At 52.0% G+C, this 16,865-nt stretch overlaps 1 protein-coding gene across 4 annotated transcripts in view; it reads right to left on the bottom strand.

Annotated features, from left to right (window-relative positions):
* The window catches only part of TNS1 (tensin 1), a 213,457-nt gene that overhangs the window by 71,652 nt on the left and 124,940 nt on the right, over positions 1-16,865 (bottom strand). For all 4 annotated transcript variants that reach the window (XM_081583929.1, XM_081583931.1, XM_081583932.1 and 1 more), the window contains 8 exons: positions 16,516-16,580; positions 14,882-14,965; positions 11,766-11,878; positions 11,039-11,099; positions 10,740-10,815; positions 9,783-9,912; positions 8,275-8,340; positions 6,995-7,111 (listed from right to left, as the gene is read on the bottom strand). In XM_081583929.1, the coding sequence (XP_081440055.1) occupies positions 6,995-7,111; positions 8,275-8,340; positions 9,783-9,912; positions 10,740-10,815; positions 11,039-11,099; positions 11,766-11,878; positions 14,882-14,965; positions 16,516-16,580 (712 nt within the window). The remainder of the gene's footprint in view (positions 1-6,994; positions 7,112-8,274; positions 8,341-9,782; positions 9,913-10,739; positions 10,816-11,038; positions 11,100-11,765; positions 11,879-14,881; positions 14,966-16,515; positions 16,581-16,865) is intronic.

A 16,865-nucleotide genomic window follows, 5' to 3' on the forward strand; every position in this document is an offset into this window, starting at 1 on the left:
TCTTAACAATAATCCTAGAAGGAAAGCACTGTTATTGTACCGATTTTACAGATAAGACATCAGACAGGCAAAGTGACTTGACCAAAGAACATAATTATAAACAGAGCTTGGAACCAGATCTTCTGATTCTCAATCTCACAGTCTTAATCTCTAGAGTAGACAACAGTCTGTTCATCAATATTTCTGTCTTCTTCCACACACAGATTCCCTACCCACTTTGAAGTTAGGCATTGATCTATGACATGTTTTGATCAATGTAATGTGAGCAGAAGGAAAGTGTGTCTTGTCCAGACTGAAGTAGCATGCAAGTCACAGTGTCCTCCACCTACTTTAGCAGCTTCACCCTGCTCCAGTACTCTTGCCTGGAAAATCCCATGGACAGAGGAGCCTGGTAGGCTGCAGTCCATGGGGTCGCTAAGAGTTGGACATGACTGAGCAACTTCACTTTCACTTTTCACTTCCATGCATGGAGAAGGAAATGGCAACCCACTCCAGTATTCTTGCCTGGATAATCCCAGGGACGGGAGAGCCTGGTGGGCTGCCGTCTATGGGGCCGCACAGAGTTGGACACGACTGAAGTGACTTAGCAGCAGCAGCAGCAGTGGACACATCTATAACACGAAGCCACTACCAGTCTGGAGGAAGTAAGATGAACAGAGACCCCTGCCAATCCACACTAGACTGGCATCAAGAGCAAGTAATACACTGGCTATTGATTAAGCCACTGAGAATTCGGGGCTGTTTGTTATGCAGCATAACCAAGCCTCTCCTGACTGAGACAGCCACTGAGCAATGCTCCTTCTCAGTACAAGCTCAACAGAGGGAATCTCTGCACATCCGTCTTAGCTCCTCACAAGTCACAAAAAGGAACAATGAGCTCAAAGAAATGGAAAAAATTGCTAGCTACCCCAACATCCTCATTTTACAGGAAATAATACAGGTCTAAAGAAAAGGAGTTACCAAAGACACTCAAATCTCCTGCCTCCCAGGCCAACACTTGTCTGGGTCTGTCTGCCTCTCCATGTTGCTCACTTGTTTCCGTCTCCTTCTCACTCTCTCCCTGTTTGTATGTGTCTCTCCCTTCCTCTTTCCTTTTTCTCAAAAACAAATTATAATCCTCGGACAAGCCCAGCTGATGAGAAGTCACTGCAGACCAGGGACTCCTGGTTGCCATTGGAGGGGCTCTTCTCCAGCTCAGACAAAAGACCGTGCAGAGGAGATGGGGGTCCCATGGAGTCGGAAGCTCTCCCCCAAGGAAGGGGACTCTCCTCCTCATGGAGCCTGAGGGTAAGAGACTTGGATGAAAAAAACCAGCCCCCTGTCACCAACCCCTGGCTCTGGTGGGGCTGTCCACAGAAACAAAAGAAGGGTCCCCGGACAACCTGCAGGAAGAAAAACCCAGAAGAGGGGGTGCTGAGCAGTCCCCTGGCCATCTTCAGCCAGGACAGCGGTCTCGTCTTTTTTCCTTTCATTCTTCCTTTTGGCTCTGAGTGACCTGCTGCCTTACCAGCCCCAGTCCTCCTCCCCAGCCTTCTTTTAAGTCTTGAGAAACTCTAATCAGTGAAATGTCCAAGGAGGTGGGGGAAGGGAGGGAAAGACCGGGTGGGCAAGGAGGCAATGCAAGCCTCATCCACCTGTGAGTTTCTTGGCAGTGGGAGGCAGCTCACACCCCTCTGGCCTGGCACTTGCTTCCAGGAAGGCCTGCCCTGGAACACTCTGGAGGAGTCTGGAGACAGCTCTGTGCACCATAGGCAAAAAACACAGCCCCACTCCCACCCACGGCGAGCTGAGATCTGGGCACGGGGCTTTAGCACTCAGGCCAAAGAGCTAATGGGGCTGCTGGAGGCTGTGAAACGTGGTGTCAGCTAGAGTGCTGAACTGGCAGGCTCCAGACCAAACCGGAGAAAAACAGGAGGAGGCTCATGGGGGACCAGACTGCTCTCCTTGCCTCCACCACCCCGGACCTTCACTTGCTCCTCACTCGGGACCAAGATTCTAGGCATCCAACTACAGGAAACCCAGCAAACCCCTTCCTAGGTGTGACAGACGGAACTGCGTCTTCCCCCACCCTCCGCTAAATTGCTGTGTTGAAGTCTTAACCCCCGGGACCTCAGAATATGACTGTACTTGGAGATAGAGTCCTCAGAGGGGGTGATTAAGTTAAATGAGGTCATAAGGGTGGGCCCCAATCCAACACGAGCAATGTCCTTGAGAGGAGGTGAGGATTCAGACCCGCTCAGAGGGAGGACCGTGTGAAGACACAAGCGCGGAGTCGGCCATCGACAAGCCAAGGGGGAGGCCTCAGGAGAAGCCAGCCCTGCCCACACCTTGATCTCAGACTTCTGGCCCCAGAACTGGGAAAAAATGAATATCTGTTGTTTAAGGTAAACAGTCGTGGTACTTTGTTGCGGCTGGCAGTGCAGAGTAGGACATCAGGCCCTCGGGTCCACCAGAGGGCTCTGGTCTCAAAGGAAGGAGTCCCTGAGATGACAGGCACCCCCTCTTCCCTCCAGCCACCCATCCCAAGGCCTGGAACCTTCTCTTCCCAGAAGGTTCTTCACTGGATTCTTCACCTTTCATCATTACCCCACCCCCACCTCACTTCTGGCTCAAGTGCAGAGGAGCAAAAATGGCCCCAGGTAGCACAGTGACCGCAGCCTCCGTCCACCAGGCAGAGGCACACTCTCCCTTGATTTCTGCTGCTACTTCCTGGCCCAGTCCTCCAGGGAAATGGGCTGCCCTGCAGGGCACCCTGTCATCTAAGGTGAAGAGTGAGGGGTGTGAGGAGGGGAAGAAGCTGAACTCCAGAAGGAGAGAGGGATTTGGAGCCGAGCCCTGGATCCACACGCCAACCCCATCTCTGATCTTCGGACCCTGGGCAAGATCGTCGCCCTCCCCACATGTGGTGTGGTCATCGCCCAATGCGGTGGCCACAGGGTGGGCTGAGGTCCTAAGAGAGTTCCAGACGTGGGGATGCCTCCCCCTTGGGCAGGTCCCTTTCCTTCAAGAGCCTGATCTGGGAGGACAAGCCTACGGGGACCAGAAGTCCTCACAAGATTTCTTCCTTCATTTTGCCACTGAGATTGATGGAGGACTCCCTGAGGGAAGGGACAAGCACACTGAGTGCCACAGGGTCACACATTCTGAACTGGGAAACTGCACGAGGGTCCAAGGGGTGCCAATGCAGGCAGCGAGGGAGGGGTAAAACACAGAACAGTTGCTCACAGGCAAGGTTAAGTCAGGGTCACCTGGAGGGCTTCCTGGAGGAGCGGGAGCTCTGACCCCAGCGCTGACCACCTCTCACTGCAGGGAACACTGGCGGGGGGGGGGGAGTGCCAGGCCAGAGATGACCTTTGTCACCAAGACCTGGGCTCGGTGCCGTCGCCCACCACTCTGAGTTACCCAGTGCAGTCCAGAGGGACTGGCCAGCCCCTCCTACAACCACCGCTGGTGGGCCTAACATAGGAAAGGCAGACCGCCTCCAGAAATGTCCTCACCCTACCTTGCAGACACCACCCCCTCTGTATTTTGAGAGGCCTGTCCCTCAGCAGAAGCTGTCCTGAGTGAGCAGCCTCTCCCGTAAGGGGGACAAGGGGACCTCAGGGAGGTGCCTCAGCTATTCACGACCCCAAAGCCCTGCTAAGTACCTGCCACAGGTGACACTCTGTGTGTCCCTGCATGTAGCCTCCCTATCCTGAGAGGCAGGGCAGGCGTGACCTGGACTGCCTGCTGGTGACTGTAGAGGGCACAGCAAGTAGACACTCAGCCAGGCTCAGCAGGACCCAGGTACCGCCACAGACCAGACACCCAGGACAAGCCCTGCGGACAATGGGCAGCTGCGGTCAGCACTAGGGTTCCATGTCGATGTGCTCTTTACTAGTGAGGCAACCTGGGCAGGTCGCTTAACCCCTCTGCATGTAGTTCCCCATCCAGGCAGAACAGTGCCCACCTCACAAGGTGGCTGCGAGCATCAGATGAGACGGTGGCTATCAAGAGCTGGGCATCGTGACCGGCATGTGGCAAAGCCAGAGCTGACTCCCAAGGCCAAGGGGCCTCCTCCCTTAGCCCTGTGGGCAGACCCCTGAGGTCATGGTCACTACTGACATGGCAGAGACTCACAAGGAAACACAGCAGGCAGCCTTGCTACAGTTCCTACTCCCCAAAAGGTACTCAAAATGAACTGTCAACAAAACCCCTATTTTACAACAGAGTAAACTGAGGGCCCCAGAGGACAACATCTTGGCAGAGGATTTGAACCCAGACAGTTTGGCTCCAGGGACCACACTCCTAACCATTGTACAAACTGCCTCACACAAAAACTGCTACAATAGCCCAGGGACATGGGTACTGCCACCATCCCAAGTTTGTAGATGAGGAAATGAGGAACATGAAATCATTTGACCAAGGTCACAGGGCTGCAGAGGGGACACCTGCAGGGTGGACACACGTGCTTGCGCCCTGCACTCCAGCACCTCGGGGTCGGCATGCCTCTCCTGGCCCAGGGGCTCCCTGAGAGCAGGCAGAGCCATCTCTGGTACCACATCGCGCCCCATGAGGCCAAGCCCCAGCTCCAGCAAATGGCCAAGCCCCTTCCAGGCTCCATTGTGAGCCATCTCTTGAGCGCCCCCAGAGTCTTGGGGGTTAGGCGCCCTTATCCTAGCTAGCATGTGCGGAAACCAGGCCCACAACCAGGAAAACAGACACAGGACTCCTGCTTCCCTCCCTGACCAGAGAACCAGCCCGAAGAAAATGCAAGCTAGATGGCATGACTGACTCAATGGACATGAGTTTGAGCAAGCTCTGGGAGATGGTGAAGAACAGGGAAGCCTGGCGTGCTGCAGTCTATGGGGTCGCAAAGAGTCGGACACGACTCAGCAATTGAACAACAACTAGGCCCCAGAATCTAGAGCCTTCTAAAAATGCTCCAGCCAGGAAAAGCAGGATGGGAGTAACAATCACTGCTCCCAGCACAAGGTCACCCAGCCGGCTCTCCTGTCCCTGTGGGGCACGCAGCCCAGCAACAGCAGGGAGCACACAGTGGGACTGGGATAACGTGGGGTCTGCCCAGACCACGTGAGGTGACCCCCTCAACCACCCAGCCCCCAGCCGAGGCCAGCCAGGCCAGGGAGGAGGACGGCTGGGCTGTGAGCCACTCCCTTTGCCTTCCCTTCCCACCCTTGGGCGTAAGGCCAGCATCTCAGCTTCCAGACAGGAGCCCCTCTGTCCCTACAGGACAAGCTGACCTTTAACTGGCCTGAAGGTCCCACTGGTTCCATCCCCCTGCCTGGGGGAGCAGATCAGAGGAGAAAGGGGGTGGGAGAGGAGCCCAGGGCCTCCCTCGCCCCCTCCTTCCTCCCCTTTCCCCGCCTCTGGTACCAGCCTCTGGCTCCTTCCACCCACTTCCTTCCCTCAGGCTGACTCTGACCCAAGTCCCATCCTTCCCGTAGCCCCTCCTTTCCCCTTAATTATTTTACCTTCTGTTTGCCTGGCACTTTATAGTTTACTAAATGTTTTTACATTTATCATCGCATTGAATCCACACCAGGGAGAGATGGAGAGACACTGAAAATTCCTTCAGACTGCCAAGTGTTCTTGTTAAAAATGCAAACATCCCCAAGATGATGAACAATTAGGCTGGCAGCCACTGGTATCTCAGGACTGATTCATTGCATCCTCTTCCTCCTCCCAGCTACTGGGTACAAGGGGACGTGATTGGAGGGAGGAGTACTTTGGGGGCGGCCTCAGCATAGTGGGCAGGGCTTAGTGTCTGGACCTCCAGGGGCAGGAGAAAGAAGAGCAAGAACTAAGTAGGTACAAAGACAAACTTGGACCATTGCAACACTTCATGTGAACGTCTCTCATCAAACCCGAAATGCTAGCCCCACCATCATCCTCATCCCACTCCCTCTGAACTCCATCGCTCCTTCTGGAGTGTCCAAGGTCAGAGACAGAAACTTTATGCAGAAAAACGCCAAAAAGACTTTCAGGGTGGAGTCAACAAATCCAAAACCTTGGAGATGGAGGCAGGGTGAGGCTACCTAACCCAGCTCTGCCACGTGGCCCAGGGTCCCCACCCCAGGACCAGCTTCAACCGGGTGCAGAAGCAGAGAGGCTGGGTGCTGGTGTCCTTGAATGGACACAGGCTGGTCATGGGTATAAATCAAAGGGGGTCTCAGTTACCCCATCTGAAAACTGATGGGAAAATGGGCAAATAAGCCTGGGCCCAAACCCCAGACAGGGCGTCTCAAGAGTTCCTGAACTCCAGACAAGCTCACTTCAAAGACCCCACATATTCAAATGAGCCACATAAATCAACAGAACTCATACATAACTCTCAGGAGCTGATATGAGTTGTAAATGACCATTTGACATAATGCTAGGGTTTGCTGCTAAATTAAACATGTATTAATTTCAATTCTGCTGCTTTCTTTTCAAATTTTGGAGCCTACCGGTTTGGTTCCAGCTCGCAAACATTTTCGTTGGCTGTTGATGAAAGCTTGTGGGCCCTGAATACTGTGTCTACATTCCTAGTGCTCTGACCCCCAGAGAACTCAGGCAGCGAGCCTGGAGAAATCCAACAACAGGGTTAAAAGAAATCTAACAAATGCAGTGTTTGCAGCACAGCAGGGTATCTCAAGTTCCATGCAAGGCTACCTCCTCCAAGGAGGCCTCCCAGACCACTCCAGATCTCAAGAATCCCTCCCCTGCCAATCTCAGAGCATTTGTTGCCTATGAGACTCATTTGGCACCAAGAATACACACTTCTATGGCTGGTTTGCTGCATTCTTTGGCTCTGCCTTCATAGCTTAACACATTCATGTTTAGTTTTATCTTCCCCCACTGAACTGTGAACTCTCAGAAATGTCTTGGACTTCTCCTCTGTCCCCCCGACCCTCTGAACCCAGTATGGTGTCATAGCAAACCAAGAGACCCAAGGCCATCTGAGCAGGGTTATGCAATTGCAAAGGGACTAGAAGTCACTGGTCCCACCTACCCTCCATGCCATCATCTCGATGCCCATTGAAGTTGTCATAGGAATCCCAGCGGATGAGGGGGTCGGAGGTGTTATAGTCCACGGACACACTCGGCCCATTCTCCAGGTGTTCCATGCCTTAGAAAATGGGAAAGGAGGAGAGGACAGTAAAGAGAAAGAAAAAAAAAAAAAAACAGATCAGCAGCTGGAAAAACAGTGGAAGCCAACAAGCTCCCCAAGGATGCTCCCTAAGGGACTTCTCATTTTCTTGACCATGCGGGGTGGAACCAGTGGCTTAAGTTGGATGGAGAACCCAGGAGTCTGGTTTCTTACATTCTTGAAAAGGCTCACACCAGGTCATAAGGGTAAATCAGGACAGTGGCACTGAGCAACAAAGACCCCCCAGAACAGAGCTTGGGGGGGTGCTCTCTGGCTGGGTGGCTGCCTCTTTATCTTCTGTGCCCCTGGGGCCCCTGTGACAGTGCCAAGAGTCCGGAGAGGCTGGCCCTGGAGTCAGAGGGGAGTGTGGGAGAGACTTGCGGTGGGCTACACGGGGCCAGGGACAGCAGGCACGTCACAGCCTTGACACTGAGAGGACACAGGTCATCCCAGCCATCCCCCTGCCCCTCCAGTTAAAAGGCTCTCTCCTCCAGGCAGAAATCTGAGGAGAGAGGCAGAATCTCGCCTACACTTTCAGAGAAAGCCCAGGATGCAGACAGAAAAGCTACAAGTCAGGCCTTCTGGGGTGAGTTACCTTCCTGACCCAGTAGTCCTTTCTTTAATCTACCCCGAGTCCCTCTGTCTGTAACCTGACTTCATCTCTTCCTGTTCAGTTCCCAAATAAGATGGCAAACAACTGGTCTCCACATATAACCAGTCTAAAGGCTTAACGGCTATTATTAAATTGCCCTTCTCATCTTCAGGTTGAATCACCTCAGTTCTCATAAATACTTATCGTCCATCCAGCACCTATGAGCGTCCCCTGGCCACTCACTCCATCCACCATGGCCCTCAGTCTCTGAATATAATAGGATGATGACTTAATGGGGCCAAAATAGTTTATCCAACCCAGCGCCTGTCTACTTTTTTATTTTTATTATCCAGAGATTAAGTCACTGGTTCATGTTTAGCTGGGGGTCCACTATGATACCCAGATCCTCTACTGCTGGTCTGCCTCCCAACCACAGGTAACTTGGTATTTGTGGAGCAGACCAGTGGGGAAATGGTGGCGGTGAGCTGAGGTGGGGCAGGGCCAGACGGAGGGAAGGGAGTGAATCAGTGGGTTCTAACTCAGCTTTTACCTTGAATTTTCTCTGGTCCATAAGAAAATACAAATTCGACTTTGCCATATTCTGGAAATCGATCATCTGAAAAAGGAGAAGGAAAACAAAAATGGGCAATCAATTCCCAAAAAAGGACTCCACAGAAAGTTTTCTTCTAGAAAAGATTAAAGTAATATATGTATTTATTGTTGTTATTTAGTCACTGAGTCTTTTGCGACTCCATGGACTGTAGCCCATCAGACTCCTTTGTCCGTGGGATTTTCCAGGCAAGAATACTGGGGCAGGTTGTCAGTTGCTTCTCCAGAGGATCTCCCCAACCCAGGGAACGAACCTGCATCTCCTGCATTGGCAGACAGATTCTTTACCACTGAGTCAGCAGGGAAGCCTAACATACGTATACATGGATGATAATATAACAAATAATATGTATAATGATATTAAGTCTCCCGCCCACCTTAGTCCAGTCTTACTTGCCTAAGGCAACCATTTCTATTTTTTGTTCTACTAGCAGCTACCTCTAAGGCTCTAAATAATAGCCACAGTTTTTATGCCACTATTTTTAATGTTTTAAATATTCTTCATTAATGCACCATTATGAAGATGAATAATTTGGACCACTTATAGTATTCCCACCTCCCTTCTAAAATCTTGTTATGATTATAAATCACCTTTCTGATTACCTCTGAAACTTTAAATATTGCAGTTGAGCCTCTATTTCTTGATCTGACATTTTTGATCATGTCCTGACTCCCTCCCTACAGGAGGAGGAAATTTTTGCCCCTCCCTTCCCCCACCTCTCCACAACCCCTTTTATTTTGCCAGTTATTCCTTTACCTTCCTTGTTAGGACTGATAACATTTACATTCTCTTCTGCAAATATAACAGCATCTTCTGTGTTTGTCCTCCTGGCTCTGGCACAGGGAAAGCTCTTCATAGAAATATCATTCTCCTGCATGAGCCAGACCACACTGGGGGCTCAGGCCTCCCCTCCTCAGAGCTCCAGCCCCAGGCTCTGATCTCTGCCTGAACCGAGTCTGGACACAGATCACACCCACTGATTGTCAGGAGGGAAGTTACAGCAGGGGTGGTGTCCCCTCCCTGGACCACCTGTCACACTCGCGCACGTCTCCATCACTGCAGGCATCATTTCACAGTATCACGTTTATATGTCTCTTCCTCCCATAAGACTGTGAGCTCCCTAAGGGTAGGGCCTGACTTCTTTCTGTTTGTATCGCCAGGGTCTAGCACATGCCTGGCACATATGGACACACAAGTGATGCTGGTGGGTTTATAGATAGATGAATGGATGGGTGAATGGATGTAGACATGTCCCAGACCTGAATGTGATGCAGATAAAACCTAATGGATAGAGGAAAGAAGCAAAGAGAAGAGAGCTCCCTGATCACCTCCCTTCCCCTGGGAAAGTGGTCACCCTTCACTGCTGCCACAGCCCCTCCGTTATGGATCTTCTATCCTGCGGTATAATTATTCCTTGCTAGGTCTGCCTGTCTACCCAACGAGCCTACCTTTGAAGGCATCGTCAAGGTCCTCCTTCCCAAAGACAACTCCCAGGTCATGGATGGCACAGGTGTGGAACTGCACGCGGAAGATGACGTCTCGAGCTGGGCTCCGGAACTTCTTGTGGTAGCACTTCAGCTGGTGGGAGAGACAGCAGAGCCCATCAGCAGCCCAGAGGTAGGAAGTTAGTCTCAGGGCCCCTCCTTATCAGCTCCATTTCTGGGCCCCAAACCCACTGAGGGAGAGGTCACCCATCCCCAACAGGATTTCAGAGCTCTCTGGGGAAACTTCCAGAACAGCAGAGGTTGGAGGCCAGTCCTGCCCTGTGTGGACAAAACTACCCTCCCGAGAAGTTCCTGCATGTAAAACAGACAGCCAATAGAAATTTGCTATATGATTCAGGGAACTCAAACCAGGGCTCTTAGAGGTGTGGGAACAGGTGGGAGGTGGGAGAAAGGTTTGGGGGAGGGGAAAATATGTACACTTAGGTCTAATTCATGTTGATATACAGCAGAAATCAAATCAATATTGTAAAGCAATCATCAATCATCTTTTTAAAAATAAATTTTTATAAAAAAAGTTCCTGCACAACAGTCAAAATGGAGAAAGTAGAAGTGGATTTAAATTGCAAGTGGACAGAGTGAAGCTGGAATTGAGGCACTCGTGGCCACCAGCAGGAAGCCCAGAGGTAACAGCTCACACAAAGCCGTATTTCCCTGGAGAGGCTCCGGAACAAGAGGCAAGTCCAGGGAAGGCACATCCCCCTGTGAGGAAGTGGATGGACAAGGACCGTCCAGGTTAGAAGGCCTTGCAGGGCCCCTGAGAGCCAGTCAATGCCCCCAAGGCTGGTGGCCCACCAGGAGTGACGCTTATCCAGAGAGACAGGAGGGGAGCAGGATGAAAAAAGAAAGAAAAAAGTAAACAGTGGGGGGTGGGGGGGAGCTTGAGACAGAGGAGTGACTCACCAAGATGTCTCCCTTCAAGAGCAGCCCAGGCTCAATGGTGATGCAGATGCTGGTCTGGCTGTCTCCTTGGACGTTGCTATGGGAGAGAGGCAGGCAGAGGGACAGAGGGCTGCTAAGGGGGCTGAGCAGTGTACCTTCTTCCAGCTGCCCCTCCGCCCAGGGGCTGTCGGGAAAGCTCACTGATGCATCCCTCAGCCCTCCTCCTAGAAAAGGTTCTAGACGGCCCTCCAATCCCTGTCCCCAGCCCTCAGCCTCAGTTCTCCAACATTCCTGGCTTCTCATTCCTGTGGAATACCTACTAGATGCCAGACGTGTAGACAGGTTGCATGGCCTGGTAGATCCGGAGAAATGGTCGACACCCTGTAAAGGAGGGGTGGTGTTAGCCAAGACAGCAGAAATAGCGAGAGGAGGAAGGGGGAGAGGAGAGATGCAGGAAGGAAGGACCAAGCAGGAGGTAGAAAAGTGAGAAGAGGAAGGAGGAAAAGAGGAAGGAGAAATAGGAAGAGAAAGAGGGAAAAAAGGCTAACTTTTCATTAAAGGCATTTTGAGGGACTTCCCTGGTGGTCCAGTGGTTAAGGATCTGCCTTCCAATGTTGGAGACACAGGTTTGATTCCTGGTCGGGGAACTAAGATCCCATCTGCCGCAGGGCAACTAAGTCTACACAAAACATCTAGAGAGAAGCCTGCAATGCTGCAACGAAAGACCCCATATTCCGCAACAAAGACCCAACGCAGCCAAAATTATATAAATAAATCAATATATGTAAAATAATAACAAAATAATAAAGACATTTTGAGTTTACGAATGTGGCCACATCCAGCGTCCCCTGCCAGCAGGCACTGCCAGTACGAAACCCACTTTGCAGATGAATCAACTGGGGTGCAAAGAAACAGGAAGTGGTACAGTTGAGACTCCAAGCCTAAGACTTGGCAGCTAGCCAGCATTTTTACCACCTAGCACTGCCTCCTCAGAGAAAGAGACGGAAGACAGGAGGAGAATGGAAGTCAAGGGGTTCAGAGAGTTACCTCCTTTAGACTCGAAGTTGGGGATGCCATGCATGATCACGTGGTGCAGAAACAAGGGCTTGTTGTTCATTTTGATGGAGCCAGAGAGCAGGCCGCTGAAATAGTGCACGTACCTGGAGCAGGAAGAGGGGCAGCTTCAGCCAGGGAGGCCTGTGCTAGAGTACAGCCATCCTGTTCTCTTTCTCCCCAGCACACTGCTCTAGGTGGCCCTGCCAACTCCCCACCACTGCCATCAGCCCCCAGGCTCCTGGCACCTGGGGTCTCCATGCTTGCTGCCTGTAGCCTTAGGTAAGGAATGCAAACAGGTACTGATACACCTAGAGTGGAGTCCAGCCAAACCTCCCACTTGGGGTTCTCCAGCGCCCCCTGGTGGTCAATGTGGCCATCTCTTTCCTGCTTACTCCCAGCCCAGGAATTTCCAGCTGGACCAAATTTCCTCCCACATATCCCTGACAGGCATCATTTAGCTGTTCACTACAGCACAAGGCAGGATGATCAACCATCAAACAGCTCTGACCCCCAGCCCAAACCAAGTTTACATTTGTACCCAGAGGCCCCAGTTCTGTCCCCACAGACGCACCAGCCACGTAACAATATAGCAAATAGTAAGGACTTAATAACTTTAGTCCTTCACTTTTTCTTGCCTGGGGAATCCCACGGACAGAGGAGCCTGGTAGGCTACATCCATGGGGTCACAGAGTTGGACACAACTGAAGCGACTTAGCATTCACACAAAAAGGGTACAAAGTTACTCTATATCACTTTATTCGATACTGAAGGATGTCTAACTTCCGCTAAGTATTCCTTATTTTTAGAGTCAATATTCCCTAATTTCCTTAACAAGGATCTCGCTAGAAGACTGGAAGGAAAAGCCACCCCCACTCCTAGAAGAAAGGGAAGACTAATGCAGAAAGGGTCATGAGCCTCCCAAAGACACACAGTAAGAGGGCACAAAGGTGAGAGGGCAGCGGGTGGGAGGAGAAGGGAAGCAGTCTGACTCCGACGCATCTACTAGAAGGAGGGGCCAGTCCATTTGGTCAGTGCTTCCTCCTCTCCTGACTGCCCAGAGGATGCCACTCTGGGGTCAGCTGGACCAATCAGAACGTATTCTGATTTGAGGTGAGTGGGACCAGAACCCTCATGACCTTGACAATTGTCTTGTCCTGACTCTCAGCTCCTTGGCCCACCTCCAGGCCTGTGGGCCTCTGTCCCTGGGCTGGGGTGGGGCCACCTTGGACTACCCTAGCAAGATAATCTGATGGGCAGCGCCAGCTCCTATTCAAGCCCCTGCCCAGCCCCCAGCCCTGTTGCTCAAACCGGAAACCTGGAATGGCAGGTTCCTATCAGATCTTCTGATCGTGCCAACAGGATGTGTCTGTGTGCTGGGGACAATGAACCCGGGGGTGGGGTGACAATGAATGGGGGAGCTGCAGGCAAAGCTCCTCCCTCCCTCTCTCCCTGCCCTCCGCTCCTCCAGCTGATCCAATCCCTGAAAGTAACACTGACAAGGCGGGAAAGTGGCAACGAACGCCACTTCCCCAACGGTCGCACTTACACATTTGAGCACAGACAGAATTACCCACCCATGAGCAGAGGCAGCCACAGATATGAGCGGCAAGGCAGATACAAGGCAGATAATGTAAACACAGACACACACACCCCCCAACGGCACGCTATGTAAGCACATACTGAGCACGGTGGAATCCTTGAACCATCCTACTCCTGAGAGTAACACTAATCTCCATCCTCCAGGCTTTTAGCTGCAGAGATGTGACTGCCCTGCCCACACTCTCCACGCCACATTGTACATAACATAAACTTGTGCTCCTCTTATCTGAATCTAATCTTTTAAAGCCAAGGGCCAGACTCGTGACCAAGGCCACCAGCCATATGTACCAAGCCAGGATCTTGAACAGCAGTTCTTTCCTCCCTGGGAAACCTCACTGACCCACTGCTGCTGTGTCTGACAGCCTAGTCAGAATTTTCTGCACATAAAGATATTCCGTTTCTGATCTCTGACCCAGAAGCTGGCTACCCACTGCCCTATGCTGGTTATAAGGCACTGGTGGCCTAAGGACTCACTCACTTCTGCTAGGGGTTCCTGATACAATGGCAGAAACACAATCTCCAGTGGAGCCAGCACACTTTTAGCCAGGCAAGATGGAGGCGATGGGGTGGGAGTTGGGAATCCCCTGCCTGGAAAGGTTGGAAAGCTCCAGGACCTGCGGCTAGGGGGTCCTGCTTTGCCTGGTCAGTGTCCCAAGGGGCTGGAAAAGTCAGTGAAACACCGTGGCCTTCATACCTGCTACCTGGACCCTTTACCCTAGACCTTCACTCATATGCTTCCTTCTCCCTTCTCAGACCTCACCTCGCATGGCATTGTCTCAGAATGGTCAGTCCATCGGAATCAGCCTCTCACATCCACCCCTGTGACACGCTCTAGCCCATCATGTTCTACTTTGGCTTTTTCCCCTTCAAAGCACTTCTCACTGTCTAAAATGACCTTGGTGGTCTATTTACTTGTGTAAAGTTCTCAATAGAATATCAGCTTACTAAGGGCTAAAGATCATCCTGTTCAACTAGATATCGCCAGCACTTGGAACATACTAGAGTGCCAAAAATTTGCCAGACTAATGAAGAAATCCATCCCTGTCCTGCTTCCTGCATGGGCTATTGTGGACCACATCGTTGAGAGCCCTTTGCAAAATTTTAAAGCTCTCTCAGCAGAAGGGGACCCTCATCATGAGTGTCTGTGACCTCCTCAGAGCAGACGGCAATAACTTCAGCCTCCTGCAGACCCATCCAAACATAGGACGAAGAATAGTGCTGCTTTCTCATACAAGCTGTCTTCTTACACACACACCCCACCCCCTACTGCTGGCCCCGCTGCTCTCTGGCACCAACCTCAGGAGCCAACTGCTGTGCCCCGCTGTGGGCACACACAGCTGCCCACAGGTTCCTGAGCTCATGCCCCTCCAGGCTGGACCTGAACATGCATGCTTGGCATACCCCCACATAGGTACACTGCTCAGTCCCTGTGGGTTCACGAAGCTGGTTGTCACATACAGCGAACACGCACACATGTATGTACCGGGCCAAGAGCCCTGGAGACCCACCTCCTCTGGGATGGTTGGCCAATGGGTACAATCTTATCCTCGTAGAACCGTTTCATTGCAAACCGGTCCAAGGCCTGGTCAGCACTGTGCGGAGAGACAGGTGGTCAGAGGAGCCAGCTTCCACGATCCCCCTGTCCCCCTACCCCTGCTCCCCAGACCAGCAGAGCCCTCCAATCACTCTGTCCTGAGATGCGTTCAGGAAAGGATTGCTCCAGCATCCCTCCCTCCTGTGTGCTGCAATACTCAGCACAGGAGCCTTAGAACCAGACATCCTGGGAGCCCATCTCAAGTCCACCACTGACTTAGTAGTCCTTGGTCTTTGGGGCAGGTTACTTAACCTTCCTGAACCTGATTTTCCTTTCCTAGCAAATGAGGTAATAACTATGCCTTCTTTGAAGGTTGTTATGGCAATTGAGGGAGATAACATCTCTAAGGAGCTTGGCACATGTGGGCACACAGTAGGTGCACAGGCAATTAAGCAGAGATTAAGTTGGGTCAGGTTTCTTAAAATCATAAAACTACTGTCCTATTGGCAAGCCCTTCAGAGAACACTCTACTCATCCTCAAAGAGGTCGTTTTATAAAGAGACAGATCATACAGCTCCACCATTCTAGACTCCCCACCAACGTCCCTCGTAGAATAAACCCCAAAGTCCTCACCAAGGGCGGCAAGGCCCCTGGACTCTGCCCCCTCGCAGCTTCACTTCCTAGTCTTCATCCCCTCACTCATTCGGCTCCAAACACGCCAGGCCCTGGCATTCCCATTGCTGGCATTTGTCCCACTCTCTTCTCTGCATGGAAGGTCCTCTGCCACCACCACCCCCCAGACCACATATGACTCAGTCCTTCCCAGCCTCCTGCCACTTAATTCCAGTCTCTGCTCACATATCACCTCCTCAAGAGACCTCCCCTCCCCACCGTCTTGCTCCAGCCTCTATTCTCAAAGGACTTGCCTCCTGCTCTTAGGGATGTGTTTGTTCACATATTTAACACTCACGAGGACAGTAGCCCACCTTTGCCCACTGCTCTATTCTCAGCACCTAGAACAGCCTGCATAGTGACTGTTCCATAACCATTGTCAAATGACAAAATGAACGGACCAACTCCTCTGCCTCTCTGCAAAGCCGAATCAGAACGGAACCCATCCGCTGGCTGTTTCCTATTCTTGCTGCAAACACCAAAGTGGGGAGATGCCCCTGATGGCCAGAGGCAGGGGCACGGATGAGAAAACGTCTAGGTGGCTCTGCTGCACCCAGATGTGTTCCAACATTTCCCTGTGACTCCCTCGCTACTTTTTGGGGTAAAGAGAAGGCAGTTTGGCAAAAGAAAGTGGCCCCAAGAAGCCAGCTGGATGGGGCGCCCATGCAGGGCCTGACTCCTACAGCTGCCCCCCCACCACTGGAGCCACAGATAGGAGGATGGTCTCTGCTCTATGCTGCCCTCGGACCAAGGGCCCCTACCCTAGAGCTGTGGGCGGGGACTTGCTCCTTTCTGGGGGCTCCTCACCCTGTCCTCAGCACCTCTCGTCTCCTCTGTCCTCATCCTCCAACCCCAAGGAAGGGCGAGGCCCTGGGTGGGTGGGGAAGGGGGTCCTGCTGTCAATATTCAGAGAACAGGAGACTCGGATTCTCTTACCTAGCAGAAATGTTGCTGTAGTGCATGTAAGCCGCGATCACAACGCCGATCCTGCCTCGGTTTCCCTGAAAGAGCCCCAAACACAAAAGCCTTCACTGCTAAGACTGGCCCTCCCACCCCAGAGCCCAACCAGAAGCCTTGAATAAAAGGGGTTGGAGAGAGGGGGTGTGGCTCTCAGACAGAAAAGGAGGAGGGAGGGAGCAGGGGGCTGAATTTTATAAAGAAGAAACAGTTGACTATCCATCACACCTGAGGGCCCCACAGGCTGGTACCCCTCACTTCTTGTGGGTGCTGCCCCAGGCAGAATTTATTATCCCCAAGAAGGAGAATACACACAAACTTGCACACTC

The sequence above is a fragment of the Giraffa tippelskirchi genome, chromosome 3 (genome assembly GCF_054371585.1).
Source record: "Giraffa tippelskirchi isolate mGirTip1 chromosome 3, T2T-mGirTip1v1.2.pri, whole genome shotgun sequence".
NCBI classification, from domain to species: Eukaryota; Metazoa; Chordata; class Mammalia; order Artiodactyla; family Giraffidae; genus Giraffa; species Giraffa tippelskirchi.